The sequence below is a fragment of the Danio aesculapii genome, chromosome 6 (assembly GCF_903798145.1).
Source record: "Danio aesculapii chromosome 6, fDanAes4.1, whole genome shotgun sequence".
Classification (NCBI taxonomy): Eukaryota; Metazoa; Chordata; class Actinopteri; order Cypriniformes; family Danionidae; genus Danio; species Danio aesculapii.
The window spans coordinates 13,707,682-13,730,507 of NC_079440.1; the positions used below are offsets into that span (position 1 = coordinate 13,707,682).

The 22,826-nt window shown below is 35.5% G+C and overlaps 1 protein-coding gene across 1 annotated transcript in view; it reads right to left on the reverse strand.

Annotated features, from left to right (window-relative positions):
- notum2 (notum pectinacetylesterase 2) overlaps nucleotides 1–10,119 on the reverse strand; it is a 29,038-nt gene extending 18,919 nt beyond the window's left edge. The window contains exons 1-8 of the mRNA XM_056459580.1: nucleotides 9,890–10,119; nucleotides 9,469–9,803; nucleotides 8,372–8,424; nucleotides 6,807–6,902; nucleotides 6,672–6,732; nucleotides 6,206–6,282; nucleotides 6,024–6,123; nucleotides 917–1,105 (exon numbers count right to left, since the gene is read on the reverse strand). Of these exons, the coding sequence (XP_056315555.1) occupies nucleotides 917–1,105; nucleotides 6,024–6,123; nucleotides 6,206–6,282; nucleotides 6,672–6,732; nucleotides 6,807–6,902; nucleotides 8,372–8,424; nucleotides 9,469–9,782 (890 nt within the window). The 5' untranslated portion in view covers nucleotides 9,783–9,803; nucleotides 9,890–10,119. The remainder of the gene's footprint in view (nucleotides 1–916; nucleotides 1,106–6,023; nucleotides 6,124–6,205; nucleotides 6,283–6,671; nucleotides 6,733–6,806; nucleotides 6,903–8,371; nucleotides 8,425–9,468; nucleotides 9,804–9,889) is intronic.
- Nucleotides 10,120–22,826: the final 12,707 nt, after the last annotated feature.

Sequence of the window (22,826 nt, forward strand, 5' to 3'; positions counted from 1 at the left end):
AATTCTTTTTTTGTAATTTGATGCAAAGACGATATAATACATAAATACATATAAATGCGCACATGTTTTTAAAAAAAATCTAAATATTAAAAACTTTCAAGGATTTAAAGTCTCCATTAACCAGAAGCAGCGATCGTTTTTTTTGTATTGTGACGCAGTGAAATGGAAAATTAAATGGGAAAAGAGTGGGCGTGGCTTGTTATTTTGTACTGCGAGCTGATTGGATGTAGTCAAGTAGGCATTTCATTCAGAAAGATTGGGAAAATTGGTTTTAGAAGAGTTTTATTACAACCTAACAGACACTTCCGTCTCATTACTGTTTGTTGTCAAAACCGACTGTTGGAGGGGTGTGGTTAAGTAAGTTATCCACGCCCAATACCTAAGACATACATAATCTGACAATTTAAATGACAATTTAAATTATAATTCAGACTCAACATTGCAGATTCTGTGATGTGACTATTGCAGATGCTGAAACGATTTATTGTGCAGCCCTAGCATCAGCAATAGTCACATTGCAAGATATGCAATGTCTGAATTATAGTTGACACGGAGCTACAGAACACATGTGATTTGTTGAGTCACTGCTAAGTTTAACCACAATAGAGTGAAGGTTTATCATTTGCAAGTGTTTTTAAGGCCCGTGACTGAGCATTTCTGGGGTGTTTAAAACATTTGGGCATAAAAAGTGTGATGTTTGAAGGTGTAAGAAAGGATTTAATTATTTATATGGAATTTATCTGACAATTTAAATGAAAAAAAAAAAAATAGCAATTGCATTTTCGGATTTCAGTTAAAGATCAGAAGGGCAAACATTTATTTTTCTTAATGACATGCACAGATGAAATGTTCACCACAAAACTAGCAATGTGAGGTAAAATCATACGGTTTGTTTTGGTTTTCATTTGTACTTTACCTAAGTCCTTTCTTGATTGCGTCTGCAGGGGTGCAGGAGGCACTGTCGGGACAGTCGGGAACTTTTTGCTGTTTACTCTCCAGAAACCAGCCTGAGTCGACTAGGCCGCGCACCTGAGCCTCAGCTCCCTGCTGCTCCAGAAGACTGGAGACCTTATCAATGTTCAGCAGCACACCTGTTCCTCCAGCACTGCGGGACAGAAGAACAACCTCAAGCTGCTGCAGTCCCAAAATATTACCCCAGGTTAGTCAAACTAGGGCTGCACAATATACTGTTTCAGCATCGATATCGCAATATGCACATCCACTAGGGCTGCAGGATATTGGAAAAATTGGATATTGTGATATTTTATTTTTCTGCGATAGAATACAGTTTCATGATGGGTCGAATAACACTGATACAGTTTTGTATTTGACAGGAGTCTAACAGTCTTACGGCACAGAAATTTAATAATCGCAATGCAAAAAAAAAGCTTTTCTTACTTATTCTTAGATATTTCCTAGTCGAAATATCTCAAATTCTTAGATAAAGTAAAAATATTGTTTTGTTTTCACCTTCAGAAGAAATAAGTCAAAATTAAGAGATTTTCCTTAAAACAAGCTACTGTAAATTATCTGCAGATGGGGCAAGTGAAATAATCTTGTTTTTGCCTTGAAATATAAATAATTAAACTAGAAACAAGACAAACATTCTAAATAAGAATTTTTTCCCCCGTATACAAAAATTAAATGCAATTAATCTTTGTTACGGGCAGCACTGTCACAGTCACCAACGATCTAGCCCAAGCAGATCACTGGAGAACTATAAATCTGCCAGCAAAAGAACTACATATCCAGTCATGCACCACTCACACACCTGGCCTAGATCCCTAGAATTGCAAACAGGACTATTACACAGACTATATATACACACCTCTCAAACACACACAAGTGGCTGAGTTTTGTGATACTGTTAGTGAACATTATGACACATTTTCCTTGCCTTCCGTGTTTGAACTTTGCTTTGTTTTGTTTGTTTATTTCTGTCTGCTTCCTGCCTTTTTTTTTTTAGTTGACTACGACTCTGGATTGCCCGTATAAATCTGTTTGCTCCTGTGTTGACTGTTGCTTGCCTAACCATCCTGCTAATAAACCCTACGTTTGGATCCAGACCTCTGTTGTCAGCGACCAGCTTTACATTACAAGCACGGTGGCTTAGTGGGTAGCACTGTTGGTTCACAGGAAGAAAGTCGCTGGTTCGAGTCCCAGCAGGGCCAGTTGGCACTTCTGTGTGGAGTTTGCATGTTCTCCCAGTTCATGTGGGTTTCCTCCAGTTGCTCCGGTTTTCCCCACAGTCCAAAGACATGCGCTATAGGTGAATTGGATAAACTAAATTGAGTGTGTGTGTGTGTGTGTGTGAATGCGAGGGTGTATGGGTGTTTGAGTGTTGAGTCGGAATTATAGTTGACAAGAAGCTACAGAACACATGTGATTTGTAGAGTCAATACTAAGTTTAACCTTAATAGAGCAAAGTTTTATCATTTTCATGTGTTTTTAAGGCCCGTGACTGAGCATTTCAAGAGAGTTTAAAACATTTGGGCACAAAAAGTGATAATGTTTGGATGTATGACAACATATTTAATTATTTATACAGAATTTCATTAATTCATTTCCTTGTGCATTAGTGCCTTTATTCATCTGGGGTCACTATAGCGGAATGAACTGCCAACTTATCCAGCATATGTTTTCTACAGCGGATGCCCTTCCAGCTGCAACCCAGTATTGGGAAACATCCACACACACTCATTCACACGCATGCACTACGACCAATTTTAGTTTATTTTATTCACCTATAGCATATGTCTTTAGACTGTGGGGTAAACCGGAGCACCCAGAGGAAACCCACACCAACACAGCGAGACCATACAAACTTCACACAGAAATGACTACTGTCCCAGCTGCAATTCGAACCAGTGACCTTCTTGCTGTGAGGCGACAGTGTTAACCACCCCATAAAGAATTTGTTTTCTTACTTAGGATTTTTGTCTTGTTTCAAGTCCAAAAATCTTCATTTTAAAGTGAAAACAAGGTTATTTTACTTACCCTAATGGCAGATCATTTAGCTTATTTTAAGGAAAAACTCTAAAAATGTTGACTTATTTGTTCTGAAGGTGAAAATAATACAATATTTTTACTTGATCTAAGAATTTTTCGATATTTTGGCTAGAAACAAGGCAAAGTATGACAAGCATGTTTGCATTCTTATTAACGTACCTGAATAATGTTAGACTCTCCAGAAAACTTCTAAATAGAGCTATTTATCTTGTGAAACTTGCAGAAAAATAAAATATCGCAATATCAGATTTTTCCAACATCATGCAGCTCTAAGTCCAACTACTGAACTACATGTCTGAGTGTCAGATGGCTTTAACAAATGCTTTGGGATAACCAACAAAACCTTGTTGCTAACTTTGGAGTAATCCTCAGAACTTGCATTGCAGGATATATATAGATGTTATGTCATTGTCTATAGCATTTCAGGCTGCAGTAAAGATTTTAATGGCAGACAACAGGATGTGCTGAAAATAGTGCTTCCGTCAGTGTTGTGTATGGCCGTGGTGTTGTGGTAAAACTCAAGGGGTGGTCCAACAACGGGAATAGGGTTTCATGGTTCTCCAGATGGCTCCATCGCAATTGTACATAGCATCTTGTAATTAGATCTCAATATGCAGCAACAGGTGTATTGGGTGTCTAGTGTTGTCGTTGTTCACAAGTACATGGATTCAAATCAGATTATGGGTTATAATAACAAGTTTAAGTTCTTGGATGGTGGAAATAAATCACAGAATACTCCCAAATAGTGTCTTTGCAGTTAGTAATTACAAATCTGGAAAGAAACTCAAAAGTCATCCATGTTGTTGCCTGTCGATTAAAGAAATGACTAGCAAGCTTGCTCTAGAGAAGCTGACATACACTCAAAAATCTATGTTTGATGTTTGTTCAAACTACTTATTTAAAATGAGCTGAAACAATATAATTCTTGTTTTTTTGGAGGATAGCTTAATTGTTTCATGTTCACTCCACTTAAATTTGTAAAAACTAATAAGTTAATTTAAGTTAATAAGCTAATAAGTTAATAAGTTCCTTCATGTTGTCCCAAGACAAATCGATTGAGTGGAACCCATAGTTTTTTTACAGTGTATTTTGTTAAAGGGAAATTACAAGATTCTGATCAAATATGAACCTCTTTTTTAACTAGGTGAACTTTTTGATTTATATGATAATGTTCAGATGTCTTATATTCCAGCAGAACAAATAAAAAACTTCAGAATGAGTTAAAACAACACAATTTAGTTTTTTGGGGGGGACAACATAATTGTTTTATGTTCAATCAACTTAAAATGATAAAACTTTATCCAACTGTGGTGGGACAACATGAAGGGATTGTGCGGAACCCAATCTTTTTACAGTATTGTTTAACCATCAAAAAGACAGAATGACACATTGGAAAGCTACAGTGGCCGAGAGAGCTTAACATGCTGCAATATAAGAAAACACATGCAATTACAAAAAATGGCAGCAACTTACGAAAAGATCTTTATCTGTTTGACAGCACACGTGCTGCAAATCATCACAACGCAAACACATTTTTTAAAAACGCGCTGCATTTTTCACAACACAAAATGAACGGAACACAATGGAAATGTTTCAAGGGGACCCAAAAACATGACGGACGGCCCTGTGCTGTGACTATTGCTCATTAAAGTTGTATGAGATCTTTGAAAGGTGAGTTTTTTGCTTGCTTACTTTAGTGTGCCGATTCCTGTGTCTTTAATATTTATTTGCCTAACTAATCATTACCTAAATCCCCGGGTCTGCCACTTTTTAGGGTCAAGATTTTCATTGTGTTGTGAGAAAATGCAGTGCGTTTTCGTAAAACGTTTACATTGTGAGAAAATACAGCACGTTTTTATAATAGTTTGCGTTTTAAATGCAGCGCATTTTTTAAAAATGTGTTTGTGTTGTGATGATTTGCAGCATGTGTTCTCAATTTGCTGGCATTTTTAGTAATTGTTTTCTTAAATTGCAGCACGTTAAACTCTCTCAGCCACCATAGAATGCTGTGAAATGCAGTGAACAAAAACGTGTATTGAACATTGTTATTATTTATTTATTTTGAAGTTATGCATTGTTATCGTTTGAATTGAAGTAATTTATTTATTTATTTCCACCTTTTTAATTATTGGTTTGATAATGTTTCAATGTTTCAGAATAAGCTATATAATATATATATATTTTTAAGTTTTCTAGTCATGTCTTCCATGCCAGACCGTGACTTTGTTTACATGGATGCCAGTAATTGAATTGTTTGCTTTAATCTGAATTAGACAATAATATGATTAAGGTAAGTTCAGCTTTACATGAGTTGCTTCTTGAATGTTCCTTTAATGATTTTGTTTTACATGTTATAGCACATAATTCGATTAACGTCATTGCGTCCCCGCGCTATTCACATTTCCTACAGAGTTTCATGTAATTTCGGGTGTTTTTAATTTTTAGTTTGTCTACTTTAACTGCAGTTTAGCACTTTCACTTTCATTCAGGAACATTTCCTGCATGACCCCCATAACAAACGAGATATTGGATGCGAGTATGAACTGCTGGAAGAGTGTTGTTTTAATGGAATTAGATGGGGGAAAAAGCTCACTTCAATAATGCCACTAAAATCAGCATACTCCACATGTCTTAATCCGATTTCTGTTTAGTTCGTTTATGACCTAATTGTAATAAATGAACCAATAATCGCTGTTTACATAATGGACTCTAAATCAGAGTATTGTCTTAATCGCATTAAAATCAGATTATTAGTGTACATGTAAACATTCTCCTTAAGGAAACTAAGGAACCAATCAATCAATCAATCAATCAATCAATCAATCAATCAATCAATCAATCAATCAATCAATCAATCAATCAATCAATCAATCAATCAATCAATCAATCAATCAATCAATCAATCAATCAATCAATCAATCAACCTCTTTTACTTCAAATGCATCCCATTATTTAAGAAACGTCCAAAATTATATACAAATACGATATATTAATTTAGCCAGTAAAAACCTCACCTTGTTCCTGCCAACATCACAACTTTGGCTTGCTTCAGTCCTTTTGGGACAAGATCTTTGATCACCTCACGAATGATCTGAGACCCCATGAAAGCATATTCTATGGCAGAATAAAGAAACAGAGACTCTTAGTTTTGGTATCAAAATTTGGTTACAACATTTTTGAGACTGAAAAACCATACCTGATTCTTTTCCCTGTTTGGATTTTGATGCTGCTTTGTTGCCACTCCACACATCACTTGAACAGTAGGGAACAAATCTGAACACATAAGATTCATTGAATGACATTAGGCAGATGTTAATTTAAAAAAAAGGTAACACTTTAAAATAATGGTCCATTAGTTAACGTTAGTTAATGTATTAACTAATATGAACAAACAATTGGTAATACAGTTGTTGCTGGATTGAATCATCTTTCTTAACCTTACCTAATGTTATTTAAGTTAAATAATGTTAGTTCATGTTAACTTACAGTATTAGCTAATGTTAACAAAGCACAATTTTGGATTTTAATAATGCATTAGCAAATGTTGAACTATGATTAATAAATGCTTTACAAGATTATTTATACTTAGTTTATGTTAGTAAATACATTATTCTGGACCATTATTCTGCCAAAAATTTGATTTTTGATTTTTTTTTACTTACACAATATTGGCGTTATACCAGTGTGGATTTTCATCAACTTGCGCTGATAATAAACCACTCCCTTAAAATAAGCAGAAAGGTTATTTTCATTCAGAATGATTCAAGTGTTGCAATGTCTGGTTAATATCAATCCACCTCTGCGTGTCTGTGGCCAGTCGGTTGAGCCCATTAGACGAGGGATAGTTTTGTATCTGGAATCACAGGTCTCTTTGCTGTAGCAGCACCAACCACCTTAAATCAGATTAAATGGAATGAATTGCACATTATCTGTCTGATCTGAAGACCCCAAAACCTTGATTTTGTTCTACTGGCAAATAACAACTAACTAATAACAACTAACTAATAACAACTTAAAGTGGAGAGGGATACAGGTTTATTCCAGCTAACAGGGGGCATTTCAAGAACAATCAGTAATGTTCCATTGAAGTTGTGTAAATGTTAGCATGCAATGTTATTAAATAACATTTCTGGAACATTATTGTAATTATGATAGAAAAATATTCTGAGAACATTAAAATAATGTGAATGGAATGTTCTAATAGGGTTTTAAATAACACTCTGAGAACAGTAATATAACATGAAATAAAATAAAATGTTAAAGGACCCACTTTATTTAAAATGAATAAATTTAGATTTTAGTTTCAGTCTGTTAGTCTTAAGGATATCTATAAGCGAGTGTACTCCAAAAACTGGAAAAATTCCCATTTAGAAAATATAAAACATCCAAACATATATATATATATATATATATATATATATATATATATATATATATATATATATATATATATATATATATATATATATATATATATATATATATATATATATAAACATCCAAAGTTTGAGGTTGTCACTTTCGCGTAAATGAATCAGCAATTCGTCATCTCATACTTCAGTGTCTCATCAAATCTTCTGACCAATCAAATGCTCTCTAATATCCAACATTTCCCGCCCCCATCTTCTCATTTCCTTTTCATTTGATGCGCTTGATTTCAACCACTCGCACTGGCAGAGCTGTGATAAAAACGAAATGCAATTGGCTGTTTTTGTTTTAAATGGGGAGGAGTTACAGTATGTGCCAGCCTCTCTTCATTTATCACTTGGGATGATGTCAAACAGCGAATAAAAAAATGCACATTTCAAAGCATTTCATGCGACCTTTAATAAATTGTCTAAAAAAATTGACATTTTGACATCTTGAAATTAGCGAAACGTTCTTGGAACACAGTAATACAATGTAGATAAAATGTTCTAATATTGGTTTAAATAACATTCTGAGAACATAACATCATGAAAACATTTTAAATAACATTCACGTAAGCAAAACATAATGTTAATTATTTATCTGAAAAACTGGACAAGCTTGCTAGCCTCTCCCCCTCCATTTAAAGTCACTTTCTCTTGGCAAGGCTTTCCAAGTGAAGAGACGTTGCATGATTTATTTGCTCACACTTTGTTCTCCATCTCGCATTGTTTAATTTTAAAATGGCTAATTCAGCATTGCGTGTTACTTTTCTTAACCAGCGACTCTATATATCTTCTTGACATGTGGGTGAACCGATGCGATGTGACATGCTCTAAAAAAGCAAGAAAAATGACATGTCTAAGAAGATGACCAGCAGTCAAAATAACGCAGAGCACTGCATTTAAGCCTGCTGACCTCTCTCGACAAAATTAACTTTGTTTTAAATACTCACCTTCCAAAAATATCAGCCATCTCTTACTTCCTTTGAACTCCTTTAGGTAGAACCTGTGGGTCACAAATAAATATAGATGGTCTAGGGAACATAACCATGTGAGGACATTTTCAAAACTGTCAAAGGATAAATATTTGATGTACTTTGTAGCAGCTTTGTAGGCGGCAGTCTTTAAATTGGTTAAATTGATTTTTACTGAATTTTACTGAATGTCTTTACTGAATGTCTTGTTTTCACATATAGATTTTTAGGTAAGGATACATGTACTTGGGAAGCCAGAAGAAATACAATATTTAAATTGGTTAATAAAATGTTTTCCTTAGAAAATAAAAAAAAATCTGCCAATAGAGTAAGAAAAATAATCTGGTTTTCCCTTTGAATAAAGTTCATTTTTCTTGCCATCGCACCATCATTGCAAACATTTTTTCTAGTTTTAGATATAGTCGAAATCAGAATTATTAGCTCTCCTAAATTACTAACCCTCTTGTATATTTTTGTGTAATAAAAAGACAATTTTTTCAACACATTTCTAAACATAATAGTTTTAATAACTCATTTCTAATAACTGATTTATTTTAACTTTGTCATGATGACAGTAAATAATATTTTAATAGATATTTTTCAAGATTAAAGTGACATTTAAACTAGGTTAACTAGGCAAGTTAGGGTAATTAGGTAAGTCATTGTATAACGATGCTTTGTTCTGTAGACAATCAAAAACTTTGACTTAAGGTGCCCAATAATATTGACCATAAAATGTTTTTAAAAAAATTAAAACTGCTTTCATTCTAGCCGAAATAAAACAAACAAGATTTTCTCCAGAATGAAAAATATTATGGGAAATACTGTGAAAATTTCCTTGTTCTGTTAAACATCATTTGGGAAATATTTGAAACAGAATAAAGATTCACAGGAGTGAATTTCTAATAATTTTGACTTCAACTATAACCATAGTATCTTAAGATATTTGTACTAGAAAATTATAATTTCTGTGTATATTATTTCTAGAATTACAATCAAACTTCACAGTTTCAAAAGTTGCCAATGTATTAAAAGCATCTTCAGCTAGCAGTGAGGATTTAGATGTTGTGTCTTACCCAGCAGCAGTACCATCATTGCACGTCACTGCTGCGTTCTTAAGAAAGTGCAGCTTCATTTCATCAGCAGGCTTGTTGACAGATGCGCTTTGCTGGCTGGAGCCACGGCCTCCCGGATTTGTTTCTTTACTTGAATCGCCAGCACTAGCCAGCCCAGAGTTGGGGTCTGCTTCAGGGCCATGCTGGGTCGCCTCTATGGCTGGGCTGTTAGGTTTCTTTGCAGGTTTTCCTCCTGGCTTGACATTGCGATTGTTGTTCTGGCAAGAAACGACTCCCAGCAGAAGCAGGAACAAAGCACGACAAAAAATATTCATATCCAACCTGACAGGACCTCCCTAAAGAACGGCCAAATGGTTCATCAGTGGGCTATAATTTGAAAAGACATTGCTTTCAATTCATTAGCCTCAGAGTGAACACTCACCCCTTTCAAGCAACTGGTCCTCCTGATGTCTTGAAGAGCAAAAATCTTCAGGTGCTGCGGAAAAGGTGGTTTTCAGATTGATGCTACGCTGGTGTCCTTAGCAGATCTTGGTCTTTGGTTGTGGTCGGTGCTAGATTTTATAGTGCCACCATATGGATTGCATTTCTAAACATCCCCTTTGAGCTGGTGCCAGCTCTGGGCTGCAACCAATGACACACCAAACCTGGACGTCTAATGGCGAGGAGAAAAGATAACACGCACTCTCCTAACCGTATTTCAAAGACATCCCCTCCCCATCTAACTTAGTTTGACAACAAGCCCTCCCGCCCACCCCTAGACCGGGCTCGACTTTGATTTAAACACCTACATGGTTGAAATACCTGCATAACCCTGCAGCTACATGGCATGTGGCTCTAGGTCATTGGAGCAGACCTCACTCTAATAGGGAGAAGCTCTTCACTCACTTGAAATAATCCAGTGAGTGTCTCTTCTGAAATATTTGATTCTTCTCAAGTTGAATTGAGCTGCTTGTATAAAAAATGGCAGTGAATTGTGCACAGATTTATAGATCTTGTTATGATGTGAGACACGTAATGCAATTGTTGATAGTTGATTGTTAATTGTTGATTATTAATTGCTGTCATTATCTGCTCTGCTAATCCAATACAATGAATTATGTACAGTTGAAGTCAGAATAATTAGCCCCCCTTTGAAATTTTTCTTCTTTTTTAAATATTTCCCAAATGATGTTTAACAGAGCAAGGAAATTTTCACAGTATGTCTGACAATATTTTTTCCTCCGGAGAAAGACTTATTTGCTTTATTTTGGCTAGAATAAAGGCAAGTTTTAATAAAAAAAAACATTTATAGGTCAAAATTATTAGCCCCGTTAAGCTTTATATTTTTTTTCGATAGTCTACAGAACAAACCATCGTTAGACAACAACTTGCCTACTTACTCTAACCTAGTTAATCTAATTAACCTAGTTAAGCCTTTAAATGTCACTGTAAGCTGTATAGAAGTATCTTGAAAAAATATCTAGTCAAATATTATTTACTGTCATCATGGCAAAGATAAATAAATCAGTTATTAGAAATTAGTTATTAAAACTATTATGTTTAGAAATGTGTTGAAAAAAAATCTTCTCCCCTTTAAACAGAAATTGGGGAAAAATAAACAGGGGTGGTAATAATTCTGGGGGGCTAATAATTCTGACTTCAACTGTCTGTCTTTGCCTCCGACCAAGTGAAGCTTTACGCATCCATCTAAGTACAAGCACCATTCCTTGCGAAAAAAGGCCTCTTTATTAAATGGTGATATTTTCTACAGAATTATTGTCTTATACAAGTGACAATAGAACAGATCAAGTTATTTTATCCAGAAACTGCGTATACAGTAACTGAAAAAGGTTGGAACTCGATGAGAATCAAGGATAAATTAATGCTATACTGTTCAATTTTTAAATACTATTAAACACCCCACTGGGTTTCTTCCGGGTGCTCCGCTGTGATAAGTTGGTGGTTCATTCCGCTGTGGCGATCCCAGATTAATAAAGGGACTAAGCATAGTGAAAATCTAATAGATGTTTGTTCATTCATTTTCCTTGACAACCCAAATTTAGCCTTGTTTTAGCCAAGATGTCAATAGATGTCTTTTAAACACAAAAATGCTTGGTGTGTGTTCATATGAATGAGTGAATAAACACCCCGCTCCAAATAGGCTCATCCAGTCACCTTTAAACAGTTGAGTTTTACCATTTACCATTTACAATCCATTCAGTCTTTCAGAGTCTGGAGGGAGCATTTTAAGCTTAGCTTAGCATAAATTATTAAATCGGATTAGAGTATTAGCCGGGTGGTGCGGTGACATAGTGTGTAGCACTGTCACCTAACAGCAAGAAAGTCTCTGGTTCAAGCCTCGGCTGGGTCAGTTGCCATTTCTGTGTGAAGTTTGCATGTTCTCCCCCGTGTTGATGTAGGTTTCCTCTGGGTGCTCCGGTCCCCCCCCCCCCCCCCCCCCCCCAAGTCCAAATACATACACTATAGGTGAATTGGGTAAGCTAAATTGGCCGTAGTGTATGTGCGTGAATGAGAATGATTGGGTGTTTCCCAGAGATGGGTTGCAGCTGGAAGGGCATCCGCTGCGTAAAACATATGCTGGATAAGTTGGTGGTTTATTCCGCTGTGGCGACCCCAGATTAATAAAGGGACTAAGCTGAAAAAAAAATGAATGAATGAATGAATGAATGAATGAATGAATAGGGCATCTTGCTTCAAACTGTACAAAAAAGAGGTTTGATAATTTTACCCTTTAAAGCTTGACTTTTCTGCATACATAATGTACCAACCAACTGAAAATGAAAAGTCTCATCCCATAAAGGCAAGAGGCAGATCCAAATGTAGTTAAAGAAAAAAAAAAATCCAAACAAAGGAACTCAAAGGACCTCAATGACATAGAACAGGAACACAATGTAGAAGCAGTCTCCTTAACATTCAACAACTGACTGGAGCAGAGGGGCTTTATACAAAGTGCCTAAAACAGAATATGTGGACATTTTTTGCTGTTCTGGATTTATGCAGAATGATCTTGGGAGTAAACTATTATTTATGTCATGACTTTACCTGAAGGGGCACATGATCATTAATTTAACTACTCATGAACTCCTGTGTTTAAATGTAAAGGTTGTGCATATCCGTCTACTGTGTGTTTAAATTGAAAAACAATAGAAATGTGTTTTGTCTACATCAAAATAAACAGTTTAAACATAGGAGTTTGAGAGTAGTTAAGAATGAGTCAATGGTAATTTGCCCCTCCAAGTAAAGTGATGACAAAAAACATTACGAGTTCATTAGTTTATGTTAGTTACATTCAGCTAAACCTGTTAATACTTTAATTAACAAACATGTTCTAACAAGTAATTAAGGTAGCTGGTATTCACACATGAACTCATGTGACTCATTCATCCATTCATATATTTATTCATTTGCTTTTTGCTTAGTCTCTATTTCAGAGGTCGCCAAAGCGGAGTGAACCGCCAACTATTTCAGCATATGTTTTACGCAGCCGGTGCCCTTCCAGCCGCAACCTAGTACTGGGAAACACCCATGCACTCTCGCATTCACACACACACACCCATACACTATGGCCAATTTTGTTTACACAATTCACGTATAGCGCATGTCTTTGGACTGTGGGGGAAACCGGAGCACCTAGAGGAAACCCACACGAACATGTAAACTCCACAAAGAAATACCAACTAGCTCAGTTGGGACTCAATACTGTGACGATCTTGCTATAAGGCAACAGTTCTAACCACTGAGCCACCGTGCCGCCATATGACAGTTATGACGGTAACAATTTTAAGCATGTTTAAGCCAGAGTCAGATGATTATTTTTTTAAACTTATTTGTAGTTTTTTGGTACATTATTTTATTTTATAGCTGTGTATTTCCTCCACAACTGTATTAACAATGGGTTGTGGAAAAAATGTTACCAAAATGTTACCAAACCCCTGCAATTTAATTTTAACTCTATAATTTAAAAAAACATAATCATATATCTTTTTCAGGAGACACTGGCTTCATTTGTCATGCAGTTTGATATTTTAAACTTTACAGGCTTTCTAAATTCTCATACAGCTATATTACACACTGCATGTAAGGTAATATTCCCAAAAGCTTAAAAATGTAATCTATTTGCGATCTTTTAATCTCAATGACTAACTAATGACAAAACTCTACTACTATTAAATTGCCAATGACAACATCAGCAAGAAACCAACTGACAAAATTCCATACTGGCGATGCGGTGGCGCAGAAGGTAGTGATGTCATCTCACAGCAAGAAGGTCGCTGGTTCAAGCCTTGGCTGGGTCAGTTGGTATTTCTGTGTGGAGTTTGCATGTTCTCACCGTGTTGGCATGGGTTTCCTCCGGGTGCTCTGGTTTCCCCCACAAGTCCAAAGACATGTGGTATGAGTGAATTGGTTCAGCTAAAATTGTCCGTAGTGTATGAGTGTGAATGGTAGTGTATGGATGTTACCCAGTGATAGGTTGCAGCTGAAAGGGCATCCGCTGCATAAAACATATGTTGGCGGTTCATTCCGCAGTGGTGACCCCAGATAAATAAAGGGACCGAAAAGTAAATGAATGAATGAATATAAATGTACAGATGCTTAACCTGGACTTTTTGCAGGCACAATTTTAGACTCAAGATGTTTTTAGCATTGTTGTAAGGGCTGAAGTCTTTAAAGTGTTGCCAGAACTCCTTCAGATATGTGAAAATATTTAGACAAAAATGTCTAAACAACTAATCAAATGACATTTCTGAGTTTGATCTACTGAGCTTAAAACATTCTTCATTCTTTCTGTATTTAGAAGCACGCACGGTGCACTTGTCTTCCCAGAATTCACTGCAACAATCTGCAGAGCAGACCTCAAAATGCAGAAAAACAGAGAGAAAAAAGGTGTAAATCCTTCAGCTTATTTTCCAATACAAGCCAGAATGTTTTGAAAAAAGCTTTAAGATGGCATTGCTTGTATTTTTGGTCTTTGATATCTGCTTCAATAGATTTTTGCAGAAGCTGGCAAGATGCGGCAGAAATTCAGACTTTCTCGGCGAGTCTGAACCAGACACCTGAGCAGAAATGACACAAAAAGTGCTCCAGATGCCCATGTTTGTTAAAAAAGCACCTGACTTCTTATCGGATAATCATGGACCCGAGTCTTTGGCCATCGGAGACTTACTCTGTTTTGTTCGGAATGTGTTTTTCAAATGTTAAGCCAAGGTCAGCACTTTGTCTGTGTCCGTGTGTGTCAGCACTGCATTTGAAGGCAGGCGACTGCATTTCTCAGCTGACAGGCATCAAAGCATGCCGCAACTCCGAGAGCTGTATAGATGTGATTTTCAGAGCACAGTAATGTGCAAAGGTCTTGATCCAAAGAGATCGCATCATCTAAGCATCTAAGCCGAATGCCTGCGGTTTGCACACCAGGCAGTTTGTAGATCCAAACGCATCTTGAGCTGTAGGTTGAATTGAATCATGGGGCGATTGGGATTTTTCAAAAGTCTCGCATAGTTCTGACTGTCAGCAGTGCTCAAGTGTATTTTACGAGAGAGAAATATATATGCAAAGGTGCAGGTGACTTGCAGGCTCATAGTGTACGTCGACAGCGGAGTGATGATTTTTGCAGACATCGATTCTGTGGTTATGTCTGTTCATCATCGGCACTGACATTTCAGGCTTTGCTGGATTGGTGCAAAGTGTGAGACGCCTACTAACAGTTTGAGGCGTTACGGTGGATGACATGTTAACCTTCTGTAAGCAGTCAGTGGGATTGATGGTCTTGGCAGGCTCCATGATGTAATAGCCATAGATAATAGGTGGCATGATTATAATTTTGAGGATCAGCAGCAAGAGTGCCACTCAGAAGTCACTTTCATCATTTAAGGCTCGTGATTTCACAAACAGATGATTCTGATGTGTCGCAGGCTGCATCTAAATGTATCTACATGTGTATTCTTCACGTCTGGGTGAATAACATTGCAGGTGTGTAGTGATACATTGTGAACATACTACAACTATCAAGCATGAAACCGTTTACTTGTGTTACTGGGCAATTGAGCATTTCTCTTTTTTTGCAGAGAGCAATGACACAACATGAAACAACTAATATTAAAACTACTAATAATAGCTTTTGTTTGAATTATACTACATGTTTAACCTTTGGTATATGCTTTAAACACTGATTTGCAAGTTTCAAGTTAGGGACTGCTATAAAGATGACCCAAATCTATTTTCTGTTACAGTAATTCATCTCTATATATTACATATTTGGGAAAGTCACCGAAATGAATGCTTTTAAAAATAAAAGATTCTTTATTGAATTTTAAATAAAAACACACACACAAAAAGTCTTTAAAGTGGAAAATGGTTCTGAATGGTCTTTGTCATTTATAAAGCAATTGTTCTTTTAAAAATCTACAACTGAGCAAAGTTCTTTAATGGTTATTTTCACTGTGAGAAGTCTGTTTTGGGACCCTTAATTTTTAACAGTGGACTTCATCTCTTGAAATCAGTTGCTGGTCATGACTAGTTTAAGCTGGAAGATCAGCTGAGACCAGCCTGACCATATATATGTATACAGTTGAAGTCAGAATTATTAGCCCCCTTTGAAATATATATATAATTTTCTCTATCTATCTATCTATCTATCTATCTATCTATCTATCTATCTATCTATCTATCTATCTATCTATCTATCTATCTATCTATCTATCTATCTATCTATCTATCTATCTATCTATCTATCTATCTATCTATCTATCTATCTATCTATCTATCTATCTATCTATATATAATTTTCTATATATATAATTATTTTTTTAAGATGGTCAGGCTGGTAAAATATTAAAATAAATAAAAATAAATAAATAAATAAATACAAATATTTAAAACCAGGCTGGTTTGATCAGGACAACCTGCCTGACTAATTTAGCCTTGTGTTAACAGTGTTTTTTTTTGTTTGTTTGCAGGGGTTAGGAAGTGAAAGTACAGTAGTCAGTAATTTAAGCATGATGTGACATGGTGTGATTTAAATACATTTGATTCAAAAGATAAAATCCTAAACTATCCATGTTTTTGTTCAGGTGCTTTAAGAAAATAAGGCCAGAAGCTAAAAATCTAAAACCAGCTAAGACCTGCGCTGCAAAAAATGCTTTTCTTGCTTAGGTTTTTTTTTCTTGTTTCGGGCCAAAATAACAAAAAATTCTTAATTCAAGAAGCATTTTTTAGACAAGTAAAAAGATTGTTTTAAAAACTGTCTTGTTTTAAGAAATAATATGGCAAAATTAATTTTGGCATATTATGCCAAGCAAAAAAATCTGCCAATGGGACAAGCAAAATAATCTTATGCCATGGCATAAGATTATTTTGCTTACCTCATTGGCAGATTATTTAGCTTGTTTTAAGCAAAAACTCACTTAATTCTGGCATATTATTTTTTAAAATAAGACAATCTTTTTTGCTTGTCTAAAAAAGGCTTCTCAATTTAAGAATTTATAGATATTTGGACTAGAAACAAGACAAAAAGTCTAAGAAAATCTTTTTTTTGCAGTGTGGCAGACCAGCTAAAACAGCATGATCTGTGTAGCATTTAAAGGATTTATACACTCATGTTCAGCGATGTTACATGAGTAACATGAGTGAAGTTTTTCTGAATAATAACACTGTGAGTGAAGAAACCTTATTGTCTACAATACAATAAAAAGACGTTAACTTACATTTTATGCACAGCATTGAAAGTGTTCGTCACAACTGTAGGTGCTCCTTGACACAAATGTCATGACTTACAAAGACAAACATCAATACATTCATACATGCTTACCTGTTCCAATGTTAATGGATTGGCGGCTAAGCTATAAGCCACAGTTTGGTCATCACTTGACACACAGAGACCTGCAAGGTCAAAAAAGAAGGATATTTGTTATTGCAGCAAGCATAGTGATCTTGTACGGGTGTAAAATAACAAGAGATTTATAGACACATAAGTAATTTCTTTATTACTCAATATTACAGCTGAAGTAAAAGTATTAGCCCTCATTTTACTTAGTTTCTTTTTTAAATATTTCCCAGATGATTTTTAACAGAGCAAGGAATTTTTCACAGTATTTCCTATATTATTTTTTCTTCTGGAGAAAGTCTTATTTGTTTTATTTCGGCTAAAATAAAAGCAGTTGTTAATTATTAAAAACATTTTATGGTCATTATTATTAGCCCCCTTAAGGTTTTTTTAAAAATATTGTCTACAGAGCAAACCTAAGCCTTTAAATTACACTTATTAAATTGAAAGTGCTTGTCTGTTTTTGCTCCTTGAAAGAAAATATATCCAAAAAAACTGAATTCAGAATCAACATTTTGAGCATGTGTGTATGAATGAAGCAGCACATTTTTGATGCACTCATAAAAGCACTTGTTGTCTGTTCCAATTTAGTCTCTGTGACAGTGATCTGTGTCATGTGAATGAAAGATTTGTGAAGTAGAAAGTAGTGTCTCAAATGAAACATTGTATAGTACTGAGTACTTATTCTGAACCCAAACATCTAGTGCATGAATGTTATGAGATTATTTTGTCATTCAACATCAAAATGCAAAAGCCTTATCCCCTCCACTACATTATTAAAACTACGAGTGCATGAAGTGTCCAAGATTTCACAAGTAATGTTTTTTGGGTAAATAAGATAAAAGAGAATCATCTGGGGATTCGGTGCTCTTTTTACTCATACTCAAATACTCAAAACTAAAAATGTATAGAAATACATAGAATAGTGCATTAGTATGTGAACACACAGCAAGCAATTTTGGGTTTTAAATGACGCCTTTTAGATATCCAAACATAGACGTCTTGACTAAATCAAGACTAAATTTGGGTTAAGTCATGGGTCTAAGTCATGGTTTAAGTCATGGGTCTAAGTCATTTCTATATTACTCACTATTACAGCTGAAGTCCTGAAGTCCTCTGAATTTTGGTTTCTATTTAAATATTTTACAAATGATGTTTAACAGAGCAAGGAAATTTTCACAGTATTTCCTATAATATAATTTCTTCTGGAGAAACTCTTAATTGTTTTATTTTGGCTAGAATAAAAGCAGCTTTTAATTTTTAAAAAACATTTTAAGGTCAGTATTATTAGCCCCCTTAAGCAATATTTTTTTCCAGATTGTCTACAGAACAAACCAACATAGGCTCATTCTGAAAACGTAGCTCTATATACATTTCTGAAGACTAAATCAAGACTAAATTTGGGTTGTCAGTAAAAACTGAAAAGGTGTTTAACAATAATACAAAAATAGACTAGTCATCAAATAAACATATTAGACAGACTTCATATGTGTAGTCAGTCATTCCTGTCTATTTGATGATTAGTCTATTTTTAGATTATTGTTAGACGTCTGTTAGATTTTTATTCCCAGTACCAATTTACCCAAGACATCTATTTTTAGACATCGATTAGACATCTTATAAGCACACACACAATCTTTCCTTATTTTGCCCTACACACCTATTCTTTGCAGCTGGAAAATGCAAACAAAGTCCAAACGGTGAAAATCCCAGTGTTTTTAAGACTGCATATTAACCCTGCTGACTTAAGTCAACTAGAAAAAACTATTAGCCCAAGGCATTTAAGGTATACGTTTTTCACAGTGAGGTAATTGCCATTGTGTAGACTTTGCTCAAGTTGTGTTTAAATGTTCACTATGTATGTAAAATTGGTGTCTTTTAATCCTGAACACTATTGGGATGTATCTGTAAGGGTTTGTTAGCGACCACAAGTTGGGTCGTGTGGGGCCTCGTCAGATGCTTGGGCAAATAGCTTGAAGAGCCAGCACAAAACTCATGACAGTGCTGAGCAGCAACGCGTCCTTGAAGTCATGCTGGTGAAGCCCCAGTCCTGTCAAAGCCATTGATGAATGTCCGCTGGGGTCACGCCACCCTCTGGGACCTCACATAAGCTGATCAGAAACGCGGCAGTCGGAGGTGCCAACACAACTGTAGGTGCTCCTTGACACAAATGTCATGACTTACAAAGACAAACATCAATACATTCATACATGCTCACCTGTTCTATATGCCAATGTTAATGGATTGGCGGCCAAGCTATAAGCCACAGTTTGGTCATCACTTAACACACTTACAAGGTCAAAAAAGAAGGATATTTGTTATTGCAGAAAGCATAGTGATCTTGTACGGGTGTAAAATAACAAGAGATTTATAGACACATAAGTCATTTCTATATTACTCAATATTACAGCTGAAGTCCGATTATTAGCCTTCCTCTGAATTTTGGTTTCTTTTTTAAATATTTTACAAATTATGTTTAACAGAGCAAGGACATTTTTCACAGTATTTCCTATAATATATTTTCTTCTGGAGAAACTCTTGATTGTTTTATTTTGGCTAGATCAAATTTTAAGGTCAGTATTATTAGCCCCCTTAAGCAATATTTTTTCCCGATTGTCTACAGAACAAACCAACATAGGCTCATTCTGAAAACGTAGCTCTATATACATTTCTGGAGATTGTGGATTATGTAGCCAGAAGTACGGATGGCTGCATTTCGTCTTTAAAATGAATGTTACGGGGCGGTAAGACAGCGTTCCTTACCAGCTGACCACTTATCTCCGTATGGACGGCTTTCCCGCTGATAACAGTTTGTTCAGTAACTCGCCATGTATATCAATAGACTTAAACGCAGAGAGGAGTTGACCACGATGACGAGGTTCGAGTCCGGTGAAGAACGGTTCCAGAAAGCAGGCAAGACAAAAAAAATAGAAGCCAAAAAATAAAATAAACAAGTAAATAACAGGGTGAGAATGTTTTTTTAATTTTTTTTATTGCTTTTCAAAACTGTAGGTTGGGTTTAGAGAAGTGGGGGTCAATCAGTGCTTTTGAAAACACTATTGGTTGGGTTTAGGCAAGTTAGGAGGGTGGGTCAGTCGATCGGTCAGTCAGTCAGTCATTCAGTCAGTCAGTCAGTCGACAGCGGCCTCTGGTGGATTCTATGCGAGAACAGCAGGTGCAAATGGCACTCAGCAGAGAGATTTGAGGTCTCAAAATGCGCACACAGCGGCCTCTGGTGAATTCGCGAAAACAAAAACTGCAACAAAAAAAAACGAACAGATATGTATATAGCGGTACGTTTTCAGAATGAGCATCATTGTACCTAATTAATCTTGCCTAATTACACTTTAAGCTAAATACTAGTATCTTGAAAATTATCTAGTCAAATATTATGTACTGTCATCATGGCAATGATAAAAAAATAAATCCGTTATTAGAAATGAGTTATTAAAACTATTATGTTTAGAAATGTGCTGAAAAAATCTTTCTGTTAAACAGAAATTTGGGAAAAAAAATAGAGAAGGGCTAATAATTCTGACTTCAACTGACTTAAATACACTGCAAAACCTAACAGTGAAAATCACTTAATGAAATAAGTTAGTCTAACTTATAATGGTTTATAAAGTTATTCAATGAAAAAAGTTATGGTAACTCATAAATTGATTATATTAAGCATAACTCTAATCGAATGAGTTATGAATTATTCATTCATTCATTTTATTTTCGGCTTAGTTCCTTTATTTAGCTCGGGTCGCCACAGCCGAATAAACCGCCAACTTATCCAGCATACGTTTTACGCAGCGGATGCCCTTTCAGCTGCAACCCATCACTGGGAAACATCCATACACAGTCATTCACACTCATACACCTATTCACCTATACCACATGTTTTTGGATTTGTGGGGGAAACCGATGCACCCGGAAGAAACCCACACAAACACGGGGAGAACATGCAAACTCCACACAGAAATGCCAACTGACCCAGCCGGAGCTCCAACCAGCGACCTTCTTGCTGTGAGGCGATTGTGCTGCCCACTGTGCCACCATGCTGCTGAGTTATGAATTAATTTATAGTATTTTTTGTGTTAATACTAATGCTAGAAGGAATACCAAACCATTTGAGTGGCTATATAGTTGTTTGGACTTCGTTTAAGTTAATTGACCAGTTTAAGTTAATTGAACTAATAGTGATTTGATAACTGAACTTAAACTGTTTAAGTTACTAATACTCTAAAAGTTTGATGATAGCAACACAAATGATATATGTGTATGTGACACAATATATAACTTTACAGTACTCAAACCATTTTGTTTCACAACTTAAATGGTTTGCCTCAATTGGTTTCCTCAAACAGTTCCTCAAACAAATCGGGTTTTACAATGTATGTGAAAGGTTTAAATGCAAACACGCCATCTGAAATTTTCCTCTAAAATTTGCAGTTTTCTCAGCCTCCTGTTTACATTCAGTTATTTTTATGTTAAAAGCAATGAAAATAAGCTAATAACCTACACTGTAAAACACAATAAGTTAAGGTAACTCCAACCATTTGAGGAAACAAACTGCAACAAACCATTTAAGTTAAAAAAAAAAAACAAATGTGTACTGTGAACTTAATCCATTTGAGCAAACAAAGCAATTTGAGTACAGTAAAACCCAATAAATGAAGAGAACTCAAACCAACTGAGTACTGTAAAACCCAATAAGTTAAGGCAACTCAAACCGTCTGAGGAAACCGATTGCTACAAACCATTTGAGTTAATTCCATATGAGTACTGTGAACTTGCTCCATTTAAGTTGAAGTAATGAGGTATTTAATTAACTCATTTCCTTCAACACTGAGTTCAAAACTCTTTTCAAATGAGTAGAATTAACTTTTAGTACATTTTGAGTTAACTACACTCATTTAATTTGATAAAGTTGACTGCTGGGTTTTACAGTGTATTAATCGCCATAAATGTAAAATTACTGAACCTACACACAGAAGCCTGAGAAAAATAACATTTTAGAAGAAGATTTCAGATGGCATTTTGCATCTGAACTCCTCAATTAGTACTTCACACCAGTAGAGTCCAAAAACAAGCATTGTATATACTGTAGAACGATACAATTTTTTCAAAATTCATGTACAGGGCAATCATTTCAACATGTTAATTGTATGGCCAACAGACTGCAATGTTGCTCAAAATATCTGCTTTTGCATTTTGTAAAAAATCTGCCTTCAAATGTCATCAGATTGAGTAAATGATGACCGAATTTGTGGATATTGCTGCTGTGATGAACCAGGGACAAGAAAAATTAACTTAAAACAGCAGCAGCAGCAAAAATGAGAGAAGCTGTGTAGAGTTTGATACACTTTTATCCTAAATACAATGTATAGAGATGTGAGATTGTGTTTAACATTGTGGTCAGTGATTCATTGGATGCGTCTGATGTTGCCAAGAAACAAAAGGATCTGCATCCGAAAGCGTTCGTGGTTTGTGTGGATTTATATTACCATTGTGCTCAAAATTTACAACGACAATTTTTCACGGAGACGGG